The 19,065-nt window shown below is 38.3% G+C and overlaps 3 protein-coding genes across 49 annotated transcripts in view; 1 reads left to right on the top strand and 2 right to left on the bottom strand.

The window, feature by feature from the left end:
• Nucleotides 1–2,335, bottom strand: part of gnrhr3 (gonadotropin releasing hormone receptor 3) — a 15,119-nt gene extending 12,784 nt beyond the window's left edge. The window contains exon 1 of one of the 2 annotated variants that reach the window (XM_087286037.1): nt 1,352–2,335. The gene's annotated coding sequence lies outside the window, so the exon portion shown is untranslated. The remainder of the gene's footprint in view (nt 1–1,351) is intronic. The other variant, XM_087286036.1, reaches the window with a different exon arrangement.
• ttc24 (tetratricopeptide repeat domain 24) lies at nt 1,794–17,697 on the bottom strand. 44 transcript variants are annotated; one of them, XR_015512136.1, is made up of 15 exons: nt 15,977–17,697; nt 15,770–15,888; nt 13,373–13,602; nt 12,588–12,881; nt 12,275–12,476; nt 10,131–10,337; nt 9,784–9,912; nt 9,581–9,702; nt 5,397–5,474; nt 4,954–5,159; nt 4,805–4,872; nt 4,437–4,530; nt 4,102–4,181; nt 3,494–3,533; nt 1,794–2,447 (listed from the first exon to the last, which is right to left on the bottom strand). XR_015512136.1 is itself a non-coding variant. In XM_087288123.1 (15 exons), the coding sequence occupies exons 3-15, from the start codon at nt 13,565–13,567 to the stop codon at nt 2,345–2,347; spliced, it is 1,653 nt and encodes a 550-aa protein (XP_087144249.1). In that variant the 5' UTR covers nt 13,568–13,602; nt 15,770–15,888; nt 15,977–17,697; the 3' UTR covers nt 1,794–2,344. The 44 variants fall into 44 exon arrangements, 21 of the variants coding, with proteins under 21 accessions (XP_087144249.1, XP_087144262.1, XP_087144256.1 ...); XM_087288123.1 differs by having other exon boundaries at nt 4,437–4,533; nt 4,954–4,991; XM_087288136.1 differs by having other exon boundaries at nt 4,458–4,533; nt 4,954–4,991.
• Nucleotides 17,698–17,789: 92 nt separating this feature from the next.
• The window catches only part of iqgap3 (IQ motif containing GTPase activating protein 3), a 47,948-nt gene continuing 46,672 nt past the window's right edge, over nt 17,790–19,065 (top strand). For 2 of the 3 annotated variants that reach the window (XM_087284973.1, XM_087284974.1), the window contains exon 1: nt 17,790–18,088. In XM_087284973.1, coding sequence (XP_087141099.1) covers nt 18,058–18,088 — 31 coding nt within the window. In that variant the 5' untranslated portion in view covers nt 17,790–18,057. 3 annotated transcript variants of the gene reach the window in all.

Genomic DNA, 19,065 nt, shown 5'->3' with positions numbered 1-19,065 from the left:
GTTTGAGAAAAGCACTCTGTGTGTAAGAAAATTGCAGTATGAATAAGATGCATTATTATTATTATTATTTAACAATAATAAAGACTGTAGTAGACTTTTAGTTTGTACTTCAGTAAACTTTGGTGTATTGTAGTATAATATACCCTGTGTTACCATAGCGACTGTAGAATTACCACAACTGATCAATTAAAATAGTAGTTGTGTTACCATAGCAACTGTAGAATCACCACAACAAATCAAATAATATAGTTGTTCTGTTACCATAGCAACTGTAGAATCACCACAGCAGATCAATTAATATAGTTGTTCTGTTACCATAGCAACTGTAGAATCACCACAGCAGATCAATTAATATAGTTGTTCTGTTACCATAGCAACTGTAGAATCACCACAGCCAATTAATTATTATAGTTGTTCTGTTACCATAGCAACTGTAGAATCACCACAGCAGATCAATTAATATAGTTGTTCTGTTACCATAGCAACTGTAGAATCACCACAGCAGATCAATTAATATAGTTGTTCTGTTACCATAGCAACTGTAGAATCACCACAGTCAATTAATCATTATAGTTGTTCTGTTACCATAGCAACTGTAGAATCACCACAGCAGATCAATTAATATAGTTGTTCTGTTACCATAGCAACTGTAGAATCACCACAGCAGATCAATTAATATAGTTGTTGTGTTACTATAGCAACTGTAGAATCACCACAACAAATTAACTATTATAGTTGTGTTACCATAGCAACTGTAGAATCAACACAGCAGATTAATTCCAGTACTTTACTGTTGTATGGTTCAAAAAACAATACAATATTTACTATAATTAATATTAAATTGCATAATTTTATATTTAATATTTATTCATCCATTCATTTACTTTTTTGCTTACTCCCTTTATTAATCAGGAGTCGCCACAGTGGAATAATCCACTAACTTATCCAGCATATGTTTTACACAGCGGATGCTCTTTCAGCTGCAACCCATCACTGGGAAACACCCACACACAATCATTCACACTCATACACTGCAGCCAGTTTAGTTAATCAATTCCCCTATAGCGCATGTGTTTGAACTGTGGGGTAAACTGAAGCACCCGGAGGAAACCCACACCAACACGGGGAGAACATGCAAACTCCACACAGAAACACCAACTGACCCAGCCGAGACTCAAACCAGTGACCTTCTTGCTGTGAAGCGATTGTGCTACTCACTGTGCCACCATGACGCTACAGTATATTTAGTATAATTAGAGTAAGTTATATAAGATATTAAATGACTATAGTATTTTTCCATGTTGTAATATCTGCAATAATGAAAGTGAGAGTGTAATCCTGCCATGCTCACCTCAGTGTTGTTGGTGCGTGATGCAGATGGATCGTCTATAATAATGATAATATCCAGCCGACTCCAGGTTTTCCATTGCACTGAATGAAGATCCTCCAGTCAGTCTGTAAAGTTGATGATTTTCCGAGTGTCATCCGTGAGGAAGAAAGAGCATGATGAGCGAGACATCATCATCATCATTATTAGCATTATTATTTATCTTATGGTCCACATCTGAGTTCAGGAAACACACAAGATAAAGAGCCCGACTAAACACAACTCAACACTGACTTCATCTGACTGACTGGGAGAGAGGGAGGGAGAGAGAGAGAGGGAGAGAGGGAGAAAGAGAGGGAGAGACTCACTCACCATTTACCGTTACTATTTCAAGCCTTCTATTGAGCAGAATACCAGTGTGCTCTAGCAAAATACACTGTACATTCGGGTTACACAACCTTTAAATCACTTTTAAAGTCAAAAGAAAACTTTATTTGTCACATACACGGTCATACACAGTATGACATGCAGTGAAATGCTTATACAAGCCATAAAAAATTTAGTAAGAACCTAAAATATGGATTATAACACGTTTACTGTCACTGTGCTGGTATTAGGGTTTATTCAGAACTAAGAGCTTTATTCATTGTGCTTCGCGAAAATAAAGCCAGAAAGCTCAAGTTTGAAGACGGAAAACTGCTTACTGATGAAAAGTTTTAATATAAAGTTTATTGTGATATTATCTGTAGGTGCTTCATTAGTGGATGAGGCTTACAATCCTTATTTTTAACTGCTCATAAATAGAAACGAGTGAAGAGATGAAATACTGCGTAATATAATACATGATTGATGATCACAAAGAAAGTCTCTTTTGTGTTCAGCACATCTGATCCAGCCTTTAAAAGTCTCTCTAAATGTACAATACGTCATTAATGAGTCCAGTTTCATCCTCTGCTTCAGTGTCTGCTACAGATTTCCTCCTGTGTTCAGTCTGGAAGCTCCGCCAGTGTGTTTATGTCACATGACTGTGCAGAATATAGACTTCAGTCTCCTCTTCAGGGGCGTGGCCTCATCTCTGTCAGTGGGCGAAGTCACTGAGCTCCTGACCAATGGGTGTGCACTGAAACAGGTACATTGGTAAATCTATTATTTTCTACAGTAATCATGATCAGCACAAGAGTTGCACACGTTCATGAATACGGTGAATGTTATGTTATGTTAAAGACATTGAACATATTAATATAGCAGTATTGATTTTAAATGAGCTTGAACAACAGCTCTGTGATAAGTGATGCATTTAACATAAAATGTGATGTTTAATAATAATAATAATATATAATACATAATATAACGATATATAATAATATTTAATATAATGATAATAATATAATGATCATAATAATAATAATATAACTAATAATAACAATAATATATAATAATATAACAATAATATATAATATAATATAATATATTATAATATAATATAATAATGATAATAATATAATAATGATAATAATTATATAATAATTATAATAATAATACTGTAATAATATAATAATAATAATAATACAATAACAATACTATTAATACTATTATTATTATTATTAATAATAATAATATATTGAAAAATAATAATAATTGTAATAATTATAATAATAATAATAATAATAATTGTAATAATAATAATAATAATAATAATAATAATAATAATTGTAATAATAATAATAATAAAATAATAAAAATAATGCAATAACAATACTATTAATACTATTATTATTATTATTATTAATAATAATATATTGAATAATAATAATAATTGTAATAATAATAATAATAATAACAATAATTGTAATAATAATAATAAAATAATAAAAATAATGCAATAACAATACTATTGATACTATTATTATTATTATTATTATTATTATTATTATTATTATTATTATTATTAATAATAATAATAATACTAATAATAATTTTAATAATAATAATAATAATAATAATAATAATTTTAATAATAATTGTAATAATAGTTATAATAATAATAATTGTAATAATAATAATAATTGTAATAATAATCAAAATAATAATAGTTGTAATAAGGATATTAATTGAGGGTATATGAAAGTTGAAAGTGAAGAAATTGTGAGGAAACAAGAGTCGTACCCGTTCATCTGCAGCGGCCTTGGCTTCACTGACACATCACCTGAACACACACACACAAACACACACACACACACATACACATACAAACACACGCACACACACACAGACACACATACACACACATACAAACACACACGCATGTTACAGCAATTTTCTTTGACTTGTGTCTTTAACATTGATGAATCATCTTGGTGGAGTGAGTATTGACGCTCACAGTGTGTGTGTGTGTGTGTGTGTGCGAGAGAGAGAGAATTATTTAATCTCACAGCATGTGTGTGTGTTCAAGCTCACTGTGTGGTGGTGTGTGCATGTGTGTGTGTGTGTGTGTGTGTGTGTGTGTGAGTATTTAGGCTCACCTTGTGGTGGAATGTGTGAGAATGTGATTGTGGTTGAGTGTTCAAGATCACTGTGTGTGTGCATGTTTGTGTGAGTGTGTTTGTGTTCAAGCTTACCTTGTGGTGTGTGTGTGTGTATGTATGTGCCTGCATGTGCGTGATTGTGTATGTATGTGTGTGTTGTGTTGTGTGTGTGTCTGTGTGTGTTTGTTAAAGCTCACTGTGTGTATGTGTTGTGTGTGTGTGTGTGTGTGTGTGTGTGTTAAAGCTCACCGTGTGCTGGAGCTCCAGGAGGCTGTAAGCTGCCGTTCTGCTGATGAACTTCTGCTTTATCATACGTGTTGTTCAGATTCCTGATGATACACATGCGCACACACACACACACACACACACATGACCTCTGTTAAACTCGAGTGTTTACCAATGTTTATTAAATAACAAATCAAAACGATCTCAGATCTGACACTCACACATGACTAGGCGTGTCTGTGTGTGTTTGTGCGTGCACACCAGAGTGTTTTTTAATGTTTGTGTGTCTTTACTTTGTGTGTGTGTGTCCATGTCTGTGCTTTGTGTGTGTGTGTGTGTGTGTGTGTGTGTGCTGTAACCTGTTGGCCTCTGGCAGTGACCTGTGCTGATCTGCTTGCTCTTGACTCTGCTGCGGCTCTGAAGACGTGATCAGTTCTGTATGCTGACTTCTGTCTGCTGAGAGTGAACACACACACACACACACACAAACACACACATACACACACACTTATCTGTGTTTTGGTTTATCATTTGTGAATCTGCACTGTTTGTGTATTTGTGTAAGTGATTGAGTTAGTGTGTGTGTGTGTGTGTGCACATTCATGCATATATGTGTGCATGCATGCATGTGTGTGTATATGCATGTGTGTGTGTGTGTGTGTATGAGTATGCATGTGTGTGTGTGTGTGTGTGTGTAAGTATGCATGTGTGTGTGTGTGTGTCTTACCCTCTGTGTTTACTCCATCCGTCTCCTCTCTCGTCCGCTGCTGTACATCAGGTCTCAGAGTCGTAATCCTGCACAAACACACACGAGAGCGCATCAGGAGTGTGTTCAGCATGAGGATTGCCTGAGGAGTGTGTGTGTGTGTGTGTTACCGTCGACGTGTGTGTTGTCTCTGTGCTGCTGCTGCTCTCTGAGGGACAGATGAAGATCAGCATCAGTGACGGTGAGAGCGGCTGCACCACGTACAGCAGAGTAACACACAACTGCAGCCGCCATTTAGAAAGAGAAACAGCTCTGTGCTTATTTAAGATGCACTATTTGAGCAGTTTTCTCCAATTCTGTGATCACTGCATCAGAACTACAAAAAATATCATTATATGATTTATAATTGACAAAAAAAGAGAACTATTATTGCAGAATCTCACTGTAAAATAAAGAAAAATGACAATAAATTCTGTCTTCATAGAAGAAATTTGATACTATTAATTTTTAAAAATATTGATTGTAGTAAAAAAAGTAAAAATAAATAAAAATAAAATACTTTTGAGACATGACAAAGATGTATTTCAAACTGCAATAGTCATTAGTGTTATACCTGCTGCAGGATCAGCTTCTGCTGTAAAGCTTCACTCAGTTTACTGACCAGACGCTCCTGCACTGAACTGGACACATCCTGCACACACACACACACACACACACACACACACACACACACACACATGCACACCATTTCACTGAATCATTTATTGAAATGATTCATACAACCCAACTGATTCATTAACAAAGCCGTGACTGTGTTTATAGATGAATCGCTCACTCAGATGCTAAAATCATGGAAATATGAAACAACCCCACATCAGAAAAGGTTGGGACAGTGTGGAAAATGCAAATAAAAAAGAAAGAAGTGATTTCCAGATTTACTTTGACATGTATTTGATTGCAGACAACACAGCAAACATGATTAACGGTGTTTCTCAAGACTTTTATTGTTTTTTTTTTCAGGATAAACATATATTACAATTTTGTTTTTTTCAATACATCAGTAAAGCAGCATCAGTAAAGCATTTACCAGTTTGTAATGTTGCCGTTCCTTTACACAACATCAAGTGAGGAAGTGTTTCAGGGGTCATTTTGTCCCATTCTTCCTGCAAGTCTGAGTGACCATGAGCCGATCAGAATCAGAATGCAGCAGAGCTCTCGCTGATGTTTGCTCTGTTTTTCTTCTCCTGCAGAGGAAGCGTCTGATGGTGATCCACATGAGTTCAGTGCCTCCTGCAGTGGTCAGTGATGATGATGTTGATCATCCGCATCCAGTCTTTTCTCTTCCAGCCAGGGCCCGAGTGAGACTTCTTTTCAGCCCTGGAGTTTCAAGCCTCAGACCGGCCCACCTCAGTTCACGACTATTAAATTAAGGTCATTTCCAATTCAGTTTCTAATTACACTATCACGTCTTTTTTTTTTTTTTTTTTTTGGGGAAAACAGCTGCTTTAGAACTTCAAATGTTCAACAACCCTAACAGCATTATATGTCTTAACAATAAAAAAATAAAAAAATAAATTACTCAGACGAGAGTCAAACCCAGATCGGTAGCATCGTAACCTAACATGCTAACCACTGGACCACAACAGCTGCACATTGAGAGGTGACTCATCTAACTTATATCATCATTAACCTGCAGGCTGAGAAAATAGAAAATAGCTGCGGTAAAATAATGATAAGAAGGCTGTGGTCAAGTAAATAAATAAATAAATTTAAAAAGTGTGACTGCTGAGAGCAACAGATTCTGGAGCTAGGGACATTGTCCCTCATGGTCAAAAAACGGACCGGCCCACCGGGAATTCTCCCGGTTCTCCCGATTAGCCAATCCGGGCCTGCTTCCAGCCTACAGTCCAGTGCCGTCCTCAGAACCGCCGGCATATGAGGTGTGTTTCATTGCAGAAATGGCTCTACAAGATGAAGGCATGTGCTGATGAAGTTCACAATTACAGTTGAAGTCAAAAGTATTCACCCCCCTGTTTATTTTTTCCCCAATTTCTGTTTAACGGAGAGCAGATGTTTTCAACACATTTCTAATCATAATAGTGTTAATAACTCATCTCTAATAACTGATCTATTTTCTCTTCGCCATGATGACAGTAAATAATATTAGACTAGATATTCTTCAAGACACTATTATTCAGCTTAAAGAGCCACGTAACCCCCCCTTGTCTCAGCAGGGTGTTTTCACACCTCTAGTTTGGAAAAAGTCAGGAAAGTGGGCGTGTCCAGCTCTGTTTAGGGGGGCGTGTCAGAGGAGGAAAGGTGCATAAACATTAGCATAAAAATGGGAGTGTTGGTTTGGGCACGCGCTGATTTTCACAGAGGCAAAACAACACACAGATGCAGGGGAGAAAGACAGTGACTGTGTTTACATGGACATCAGTAATCCAATTATTAAACAAATGATTAAATGGTGGAGTTTAACTGCAGTTTGGCTCTTTTATTCAGGAATTTCATTCATGTCCCTCGTGACAAACGAGATATTTGATTTGAGGAATTGCTGGAAGCGTGTGTTTTTCATGCAATGTTTGATACCGCACGGCGAATGAGAGAAAACAACCCTCCGCATTTCTCTGTAACTTGGATGCACTCGGTGGGTAGCGTCAGAAAGCTGTGTGTGTTATTCCTGCCACAAAATGCGGTGAAAATCCTACACGGCGGTAATAGTTTGGTTGTGGTGTTTACATGTTTACACTCGGAGAGCAGCATTTACAGCAGATCTCTCAGTCTGTAATATTGTAGTGATATAAACGTGCGGTAAACTTTATTAACTTAGAAATCATTTGACTAGGGTCTTACTTTAAACACTGGAAGAGTACTGCTGATGATACTTTGCCATCTGAATAAACAAACAAAGATGCTGATCACTTACCAAATCTGTAGAGACAGGACAATCAACACTAACTGGAGCTGCGTCTTTATTAAAAGGAGACGAGCAGCAAATGAGGATTTCACCATTTCCAGATGAGAAAAGCTCACGGGTAAACAATGCTCCTAAGACACGTATTTCTGCAGCGTGTCGTGTGCACTGTAATCCACACGTGAGTCCAGCTGCGCTCTCATAGCCGGAAAATGAAAACAAAACCTGCAGCACATTATAAACGCAACCCTGACGACCCGTATCTCCAAACAATTCTTCTTCTCCCAGTTGTTTTGGCAACACAACATGTCGTCTCTCTGCCGTCTGAACACTGTACAGGTAAAACAGTCTTGGAAGCGATCATGCAAATTAATGAAGCTGCACTGCATACACAATAGAGCGCGCTGATTGGTTTGTACCAAGCCATACTTATGAATGAATGCAGCACACTCAGAGACGTCACGATGCACTCGCAGCTACAGACAGCCAGTCTACACGCTGGAATACACGCAATTACCTAATCGGCGTGACACAGCTTCAAAAATTTGTTTCAAACCAGAAGAACGAATTTGCTCGAAACAACGCAAAAACAACCGATTTTCACTCTTTAGTGAAGTATGTGTGTCCTAACAGTGTTAATAGCAGTGTGGGACACATATACGACTGTCAACAGCTCAACACATGTGTTTTGTGACCCTTTAAGGTGGGCAACAGTACGGGGTCTTCATTGTCAAATTCTGTGCTTCAAAATGCGTCACACATTCTCTATTGGAGACAGGTCGGGGCTGAAGGCAGGCCAGTCCGGTACCTGTCTCCTCTTCCTCTGCAGCAGAACTCTGTCATGTGCATGGGCGTTCCTGGAGAAGAAGGCAGCACATTTAGCTCCAGAATCTCTCTGTGCTGTTCAGCACTAATGGAGCATCACAGAAGAGCATGTCAACTTTGCCAAGGGCACTGACACAACCCCAGACCATGACAGAGCCTGGCTTCTGGACTTGCTGCTGGTCACAGTCTGGATGATCCTCTTCTGCTTGGGTCCAGAGCATACGGTGTCCATTTCTCTCAAATAAAACACCTGAAGCACTGCTTTACTGAGCACAGTAGACATCTACACTGTGTGATGCTCCATCCCAGATGCCTCCAAGCTCAAAAAGTGGACGGCGCTTCTGGACACTGTTAACATAGGGCTTCCTTTTGGCACAGTGCAGTTTTGACTGGCGTTTGTGGATGTGACTCTGCATTATGGTACTTGTCAAAGGTTTACCGCAGCAGTCCTGACTGAGCCCATGTGCTGATCTGGCTTATAGATGAATGAGGACTCTTGATGCAGCGCCCCCTGTGGGGTCGGAGGTCACGGTTGTTCAGCGTAGGCTTGCGCTCTTGTCCTTTCCGCACTGAAACTCCTCCAGATTCCTTCAATCTTTAATGCTGTTCTGCACTGTTGAAGGTGAAATATCCTCATGTCCTCCTCTCTTTCTCTGAGGATCATTGTGTTTACACATTTCACTCATTTTCTCTCCTATTTGTTGTCAAACTGGCGATCCTCGACCCATCTCTGCTCCTAAAGGACTAGAGCTTTACTGACGCTGCTTTTGTAGCAGATCATAATCACAATCACCTGCTGACATCACCTGTGTCACATCACATCACCTGATCACTGCCCTAAACTGCTCCTGTCTCTGTTTCTGGAGTGTTCTGTGGCTCTGAATGACAGGAGGGGATGGAGATTTACACATGACGTGAAGTGTTCATATTGTCTGCGATTAAGTACAAGACTTAATCGTCTTTTTAATAGTGTTTTCCATACTGTTCACACTTCTGATTTAGGGTTGTACATGTATATATAAAACAACATTGTGTAATATGTTGATGTATCTGACCTGACACCTGCAGAGCATCCGCAAGGCGTCCTGATAGTGAACAGCGGCTCGTTCTGGGTCCTTCATCTGGAGTTTAATACCACCGAGACCCTCACTGACCTGATACTGACCGCACGGATCATCTGGGGGAGACACGGATTGTGTGCGTTAGTGTGTGTATGTGTGAGTGTGAGTGAGTGAGTGAGTGTGTTTGTTGTGTGTACCAGTGTCTCTGAAGGCCTGTTGTGCGTGTGTGTAACTCTCCCAGGCCTCCTCCAGTTCTCCCAGCTCCACCAGAGCGAAGCCCAGATTACTGAAGCAGCGACCCTGAGCACCACGGCTGCCTTGAGAACCTGCGGAACAGATGGAGATGTACAAGATGAGCTCAAACATACAAACTTTCTGGACGAAGTATAAGCAGGCGTATCTTAAGTAAGAAAAGCTTTTTTTGCAGTGTAGGTTCCATCAAAACTGCAAACTCTTGGATCAGAAATGGAGAAAAGTGCTGTATTTTGAAAGCACCGATTGAGAAGCCCAGAAATGTGAAGTGTGTGTTTATTTTCCTGCTCACCGTGCAGCGCGGCTGCCTCTCTGTGGAAGCGCAGCGCCTGCTGGAACTGACCCTGAGTGTTGTGAACAGCCCCCAGATTCTGCAGCACCACCGCCAGCCGCTGCGGTTTAGCGGAGACCAGAGGAAGAGCCTGTTCATAACACACACACGCCTCGGAGAACAGACGCATCTGAGAGAAACTCAAGCCCACATCGTTCAGCAGCTTCCCTGAACACACACACACACACACACACACACACACACACACACACACACACACACACACACACACACACAGTGTGATTATGTCGTGGTTATGCTTGTGATTGTAGTTATAGTTATGGTTATAGTAATGGTTATGGTCATATAGTGGTTATAGTTAACATGGTTATACTTTTAGTGGTTATGGTTATAATTATAGTTTCGGGTGTGGTTATAGTTATAGCAATAATGATTATAGTTATGGTTAAGTTATACTTATGGAGGTTATAGTTATGGTTGTGGTTATAGTTATGGTTATAGTTATAGCAATAATGGCTATAGTTATAGTTATGGTTAAAGTTATACTTATGGAGGTTATAGTTAAGGTTATAGTTATGGTGGTTATTGTTATAGTTATAGTTATGGTTATGGTCATATAGTGGTTATGGTTATAATTAGTTATAGTTATGGTTAAAGTTATACTTATGGAGGTTATAGTTAAGGTTATGGTTAAAGTTATGGTGGTTATGGTTATAGTTATGTTATGGTTATATAGTGGTTATAGTTAAAGTGGTTATACTTATAGTGGTTATGGTTATAATTTTTAGTTATGGTTGTGGTTATAGTTATAGGTTATAGTTATAGTGGTTATGGTTATAGTTATAATTATGGTTAAAGTTATACTTATGTAGGTTGTAGTTAAGGTTAAGGTTGTGGTTATAGTTAAGGTGGTTATGGTTATAGTTATAGTGGTTATGGTTATGGTGGTTATGATTATAGTTATGGTTATAGTGGTTATAGTTAAAGTTATAGTGGTTATAGTTAAAGTTATAGTGGTTATGGTTTTAGTTATGGTTATAGTTATGGTGGTTATGGTTATAGCTATAGTGGTTATGGTTATAGTTATGGTTATGGTGGTTATGATTATAGTTAGGGTTATAGTGGTTATAGTTAAAGTTACGATGGTTATGGTTATAGGTATGGTGGTTATGGTTATAGTTATGGTGGTTATGGTTATAGTTATAGTGGTTATGGTTATAGTTAAGGTTATGGTGTTTAAGATTATAGTTAGGGTTAAAGTGGTTATAGTTAAAGTTATAGTGATTATGGTTATAGTGGTTATGGTTATAGTTTTGGTGGTTATGGTTATAGTTATGGTTATGGTGGTTATGATTATAGTTATGGTTATAGTGGTTATAATTAAAGTTATGGTGGTTATGGTTATAGTTATGATGGTTATGGTTATAGTTATGGTGGTTATAGTTATAGTTATGGTGGTTATAGTTATAGTTATGGTTATAGTGGTTATAGTTATAGTTATGATGGTTATGGCTATGGTTATGGTGGTTATGGTTATAGTTATGGTGGTTATGGTTATAGTTATGGTTATGGTGGTTATGGTTATAATTATGATGGTTATGGTTATGGTGGTTATGGTTATAGTTAGTGTTATGATAGTTATGATTATAGTTCTGGTTATGGTCATATAGTGGTTAAAGTTATAGTAGTTATATTTATATGCTATACATATAGTGGTTATTGTTATAATTATGGTTGTGGTTATAGTTATGGTTATAGTTATAATTATGGTTAAATTATACTTATAGAGGTTGTAGTTAAGGTTATGGTTATAGTTATGGTTGTGGTTATAATTATGGTGGTTATGGTTATAGTTATGGTGGTTATAAATATAGTTAATGTTACGGTCATATAGTGGTTGTAGTTATAGGAGTTATATTTATATGCTATACTTATAGTGGTTATAGTTATAATTAAAGTTATGGTTGTGGTTTTAGTTATAGTTATAATTATGGTTATAATTGGTTATGGTTATGGTCATATAGTGGTTATAGTTAGAGTGGTTATACTTGTATAATTTATAGTTCTGGTTATAGTTATTATTAAAATTATAGTGATGATTATGGTGATGATTATAGTTCTGTTTCTGGTGAGTGTAGAGTTACCGCGTGTGTCCTGGTCCTGTATGTGTGCGCTGAGCTCCAGGCTGTCGGTCAGCACACTGATGATGTCATCACGAGCGCAGCAGCCGCTCTGCAGCATGTGCTTCCCAGCATCCTTCAGCACCAGCGCAGCAGCAGATGCGTTTCCAGCCGTTCTGTAGCTCTCAGCCGCTCGCTGGAGACTCTCTGCAGCCTCAGTCCACTCCTGAATACATATACATGCATACACACACACACACACACAAAGACCTGTAATGCCTCGATCTGTAATGCACAGTAAGGCTAATGATAATGTTGTGTTGTGTGTCATGCAGACCTGTGTGAGCTGCTGGCAGTGTGCGAGTCTGCAGCATGCGTCTCCTTCTGCATCTGCATCTCCCTGTGATCTGTAGAGCTGCGCCGCCTGCTGGTAGTGTGTTTTGGCCTGTTCCAGCTCCTGCAGCGCCTCATGTGCCGTGGCCAGGTTAAACTGCAGGTCTGCCATGCGCTGTCCTCTCGCTCCTGGCTGCAGACGCATCAACACCTCCAGACCCTTCTGTGCGTCTCCAGACTCCACATATGCAGCGCCCAGATTCAGTGCACAGGCCCTGCGTACACGCCGCTCTCTCTGCTGACACACACGCGCACGATGCACAGTATTATTATTATTGTTTAGAATTTTCATTATTATTATTTTAAATCATTATAGCTAGTATATATTATTTCATTCAGTTTCCTTCGATTTAGTCCCTTTGTTCATCAGGGGTCGCCACAGTAGAATGAACCACCAACTACTCCTGCATGTTTTACACAGAGGATGCCCTTCAAGCTGCAACCCACATTCACACACACACACACACACACACACACATACACACACACACACACACACACACACACACACACACACACACACACACACACACACACACACACACACACACACACACACACACACACACACACACACTCATACACTACGGCCAGTTTAGTTGATCAATTGAATCAAACTCCACACAGAAACACCAACTGACCCAGCCAGGACTCAAACCAGTGACCTTCTTGTTGTGAGGCAACAGTGCTAACACATACGTGTGAATGTGTGTGTGTGTGTATTCTGACCTTGCTGGCGGTTTTGAATGCGCTCTTGAAGTGCTGCAGCGCTGCATGATAATCTCTGCTCCGCAGCGCCGCGTGTCCTGCAGTGGTCAGTCTGTGTATCTGCACCTGAGCATCTGAATCCTCCACATCTGCTTTATTCTGCTTCTGCTTCTGTTTCTGATCAACATCTCTGACTGTAGACCCATCAGAGGCCATCAACTCACAGCAGATCACAGCGCATGATGAGCAGCCTGATGAGCACACACACACACACACACACACACACACATATATATAAATACATACATGCATAAACACATACAGTACTGTATATACATGCATACACACAAACACTTAAACATACATGCACACACATATATGTAAACATATACTGTATATACTGTAGTTACATACACTCACCGGCCACTTTATTAGGTACACTTGTCCAACTGCTCGTTAACACAACTTTCTAATCAGCCAATCACAGGGCAGCAGCTCACTGCATGTCGGCATGTAGACATGGTCAAGAGGATCTGCTGCAGGTCAGAGCGAGCATCAGAATGGGGAAGAAAGGGGATTTAAGAGACTTTGACCGTGGCATGGTTGTTGCTGCCAGACGGGCTGCTCTGAGTATTTCAGAAACTGCTGATCTACTGGGATTTTCACGCACAACCATCTCTAGGCTTTACAGAGAATGCTCCAACAAAGAGGAAATATCCAGTGAGCGGCAGTTTTGTGGGCGCAAATGCCTTGTTGATGAGGCCAGAGGTCAGAGGAGAATGGCCAGACTGGTTCCAGCTGATAGAAAGGCAACAGTAACTCAAATAAGCACTCGCTACAACCGAGCTCTGCAGAAGAGCATCTCAGAACACACAACACGGCCAACCTTGAGGCGGATGGGCAACAGCAGTAGAAGAGCACACCGGGTGCCGCTCCTGTCAGCTAAGAACAGGAAACTGAGGCTACAATTCACACAGACTCACCAAAACTGGACAATAGAAGATTGGAGAAACGTTGCTGCTCTGATGAGTCTCCATTTCTGCTGACACATTCAGATGCTCGGCTCACAATTTGGCCTCAACAACATGAAAGCATGGATCATCCTGCCTTGTATCAGCGGTTCAGGCTGGTGGTGGTGGTGTAATGGTGTGGGGGAGATTTTCTTTGGGTCCATTAGTACCAATTGAGCATCAACGCCACAGCCTACCTGAGTATTGCTGCTGACCATGTCCATCCCTTTATGAGCACAGTGTCTCCATCTTCTGATGGCTACTTCCAGCAGGATAACGCAGCATGTCATAAAGCTCAATCATCTCAGACTGGTTTCTTGAACATGACGATGAGTTCACTGTACTCAAATGGCCTCCACAGTCACCAGAGCTCAATCCAATAGAGCAGCTTTGGGATGTGGTGGAACGGGAGATTGGCATCATGGATGTGCAGCCGACAAATCTGCAGCAACTGTGTGATGCTATCATGACAATATGGAGCAAAATCTCTGAGGAATATTTCCAGTAGCTTGTTGAGTCTCTGCCATGAAGGATTAAAGCAGTTCTAAAAAAGGGTCCAACCCGGTACTAGTTAGATGTACCTAATAAAGTGGCCGGTGAGTGTAGATACATATATATGTGTCACATACAGCATATACTCACATAAACACATATGCACACACAAATAAATACACATACAGAAACAAACAAATACACAAATGTACTGTACACACACAAACATACATAAACACACACAAACATTTACAACATATAAGTTGACACACAAACGCGCTGCGCACACACAAATACATAAACCACATAAACACACGCACAAACATATACTGTACATAAACACACACATAAACCTACACGCACTGACATATACAAATACACACTCGTATAAATACACAACAAACACACATGGTTATTACACATTTGTTATTAAAGCTGTACGCTATAATAACTATTATTATGAAGACAATAATTACAAGTTCACAGAAGGATCATGGATCATGTGTTCTTCAATTATATCTCTTCTGGCTTAAAACACACACACACACACACACACACACACACACACACACACACACACACACACACACACTCATAATATAAGTTATGAATGAGCCGGAGCTGACTGTGCAGAATGCAGGACCATAATAACACACTCCAGCAGTTTGTGTTCAGTTTTAAAGTGTGTGTTACTGGCAGAAAGGATTCACACTTCACTAATGAATCATTCATCAGCTTCTAGAGTGTCACTAAACACACACACACACAGTTACCACAGCAAACACACACACACACACACGCATTGCAAACACACTGTATGACCACACACTGACCACTCTCAAATACTTTAGTAATAACTATAGCAGAGAGAATGTGTGTGTGCGTGTGTGCGTGTGTGTTTAAGAGCCGCACTTACACGACTGAATCCAGATGGCGATGATGATGATGATGAAGATGAGTATGATGATGATGAAGAGTGTTTCCGGTGCGGCTCCTCATGTCTGATGTTCATCTCTGTCTCTCTGTAGACATCAGCTGCTCAATATAAACACACACATCAGAGCAGACGGACAGGTGTGTGTGTGTGTGTGTGTGTGTGTGTGTGTGAGTCTTTCTCTCTTACCTGAGCAGGTGCGGGTCACGGATTTACATCCGTCGCCATGGAAACGTGACGTAACACGTAAACATGGCTTCCTCTTCTGTGATAATCTGCGTTATTTTATTCGGATAAGAGACCCCAGGTATAAAAACAACACCATTATCATTTATAGTTGATACTAAAGTGTATTATATTATAGTTTGAACAACTATTTGCTCCATCATACTGAAATACATTAATATTAATCTATTAACTATAGTGAACTGATAAACTCTAACAAACACAGCATACTTTAGTTTTTACCACAGTGAAATGTGTTGTATTGTAGTATATACTTATAGAAAACTACAGTATTACATTTGTTTGTATTACTGTTGTTGTGTTACTGTAGCAACAATCAAGTTTAGTTTCAGTACTTTACTATAGTAAAGTTAAAAAACACTACTGTATTTACTGTAATTTACTATATTTTTTAATGTGTGAAACCTATTATATATATCAAATATATTTTTTAACAAAACTGATATTTTTTTATTGATAGCTAACTTCCCAAGTTATCTCTGAAAAATAAAGTTTGTATGTTTATTTGGGGACGTTTTTTTCTTAAAATTATTAACATAAAGAGTCCCTCTCTAAAAGTCGCAACTCTTATTTTACACAAAAATTATTGTGAAAATATAAAAAAAAGCTTGACTTGAAATTTTCATATAAAAATAAGGGTGACATAATATAATCAAACAGATTAAATAGTTAAAAATGATTGCATTTCTGGTTTTTATCAACAGGTCTGATGTCTGACGTCAGCGAAAAAAAAAGTATAAAAAAAGGATGCATTTTTACATGAACATTTGCATCCTCTATAGATCTATTTATGTAAATTTATATTTATGGTTTACAATGAACACGATGACTTTTAAAAGAATTCGCTTTTACTTTTTTATTTTTATTGAAGCATAACTGGCAAGCATACAGGGTTGTATGATAACATATGTAGAAGTCATACAAAACTTAGTGATGCAGAACATACATTAAATAAAAAATACCACATTATATATATAACCAGTTTTACAATTCAAAAAAGAATCATGCATTCATCAAAGTTAATTATTTTGTGAAATGAATAAAAAATCAACCCTGAAACCTGTTTCCAAAAATCATGAGAAAATTCACAAGTACAAAAATAGATGTAGAAGACTTTCAGGCTCCGTGCTACAAAAGGAGCATTGTGGAAATGTCTGTTTTAAATGTATTAATAAATATATTTCAGAGATAGTACCTTTGTAATGTTTTGAAGTTATTTTTTTTTCCATATTTGGAAGTAAAAGCCTATTACTTGTTGACCAAATATCATCTAAAAGGTAAAGAAAAAGTTTGTTTCCATTTCAAAATGGCTTTCAGGAAACAACTGCTATTTTGAATTAGACTCTGTCTAATATGCAAGTTATTACCTTTTTTATCTAAGACACTGATACCACCAAGTACAGTTTTTAAACTTGCTTTAAGAGTTATGAGTAAGATAATGCTTATTAAGTAAAGCGGTTTATCAGAGATGCTTTTTACAATCAAATTATAATCATTATGCAAAAAAAAAAAAAACAATCCCTGAAGAAGAAAGAACTTCTTGATAAGTATAAATCTCAACGCTGCTATTTAGTAAATCTGAAGCAAAAATATTTCCCTTGTCAAACCAATCTGAACACGGTGACTTTTCAGAGGTCTGCTGTTTGACAGCTTACTCAAACTACAACACCCATAATGCACAGCCCCGCGCGCCGCCGCGATTACGTGGGTGGAGCCATTCGCCGTCCAATGAGACGCGGGCGGGATTTTCAAAACCATAAACAACTGACAGACCACAGGACTCGCGTTTCCAAGCCGCATTTAATCGTGTAATTATCAATCACAGGCGAATTAAAGTTTAATTTCAGTTGTAGATATAGATGTGTTACAGATTTTTTAAACTGAGAGTGTCAGTAATTCGAGCTTTCAGACAGTAACGGTTTTCTGAGGAGAATATCAGGGATTATCCACAACAGCGTGTGTTTGTATTGATTGATTGATCAATTAACTTATTCAGATATCGACTGAAGCTGTAACGTACAGAGATGGGCGACGGTGTTCAGCAACGCTCTGTTTGTAAGTACCGACATTAAAACATTCACAGGAATAATCATTTCATCAAAATAGACGTTCGTTGCGATTTCTGAAGGGTTTATATGAGGCCCAGTCTGTGGCAGATCGAGCACAGGCAAATAGATTATATTTTACATCGAAAGAAACGCGTAAACAAAGAAGAAAGTCAACATATGAACTGCCATAACGTTAGATGTGTTTTATTTATTTTCCCTGTGTATTTTAATCCACTATTTTAGATGAGGGTCTGAATGACACGGTTTAGCTGTGATTAATCAGAGCTTGAGGTGGTGTTATATTCCCACCTTCCTTCATTTTTGAGCAGTGACACGGTTCCTATACTGCTACTTTGAATATTCGGTCTGAAATGGCTTGTATGACTTCAACACAACATTAGCACTATTTAATTGACTGAGGACAATGTTGTACTCTAATAGTCATTGGCTGCTAAAGTTAATATGATTTCCATGCTTAGAATTTGCAAAGAACACTTTTCTGAATTTATATTAATGATAAAGTGTGACTACAGCTTTACCTCAAATATTCAGGGAATAAATAGTAAAATGAACAGAAAGATGGCTACAACACGATGTAATTTTTACACAGAGATTAGTTTGCCTATTAGCAAAATCTGTGCTTTATTTGCAAGTGTTTACTAGGCATGGGCCGGTATAAGCTTCTGAAGCGTGGTATGATGGCCCTGGATAAAAATATTACGGTATTGTGATTACTGCTCTAAAATATATTCTTTTTAAATGTCTGGGTAAAACATAAATATTTTTTCCCCTTTGAAAACAATACTTTTTTTTTTTTTAAAGATTTTTAAAGATTTATAATATTTTAGAGCAGTAAAACATGTCAGGCTAAATGATATAAATGAATCTTTGACTTCTGCTGTCTTCATTAGTTTCAAAAACAGATTTCTTTACTATTTAAAACGGCGTCTTTGGATATTTTTTCTGCAGAAGATACTGTTGTCC

The sequence above is a fragment of the Danio rerio genome, chromosome 16, assembly GCF_052040795.2.
Source record: "Danio rerio strain M-AB ecotype USA chromosome 16, GRCz13ab, whole genome shotgun sequence".
NCBI lineage: Eukaryota > Metazoa > Chordata > Actinopteri > Cypriniformes > Danionidae > Danio > Danio rerio.
Note: the sequence above shows the minus strand (reverse complement) of the source record. Positions and strands in the feature narration are given on the sequence as shown.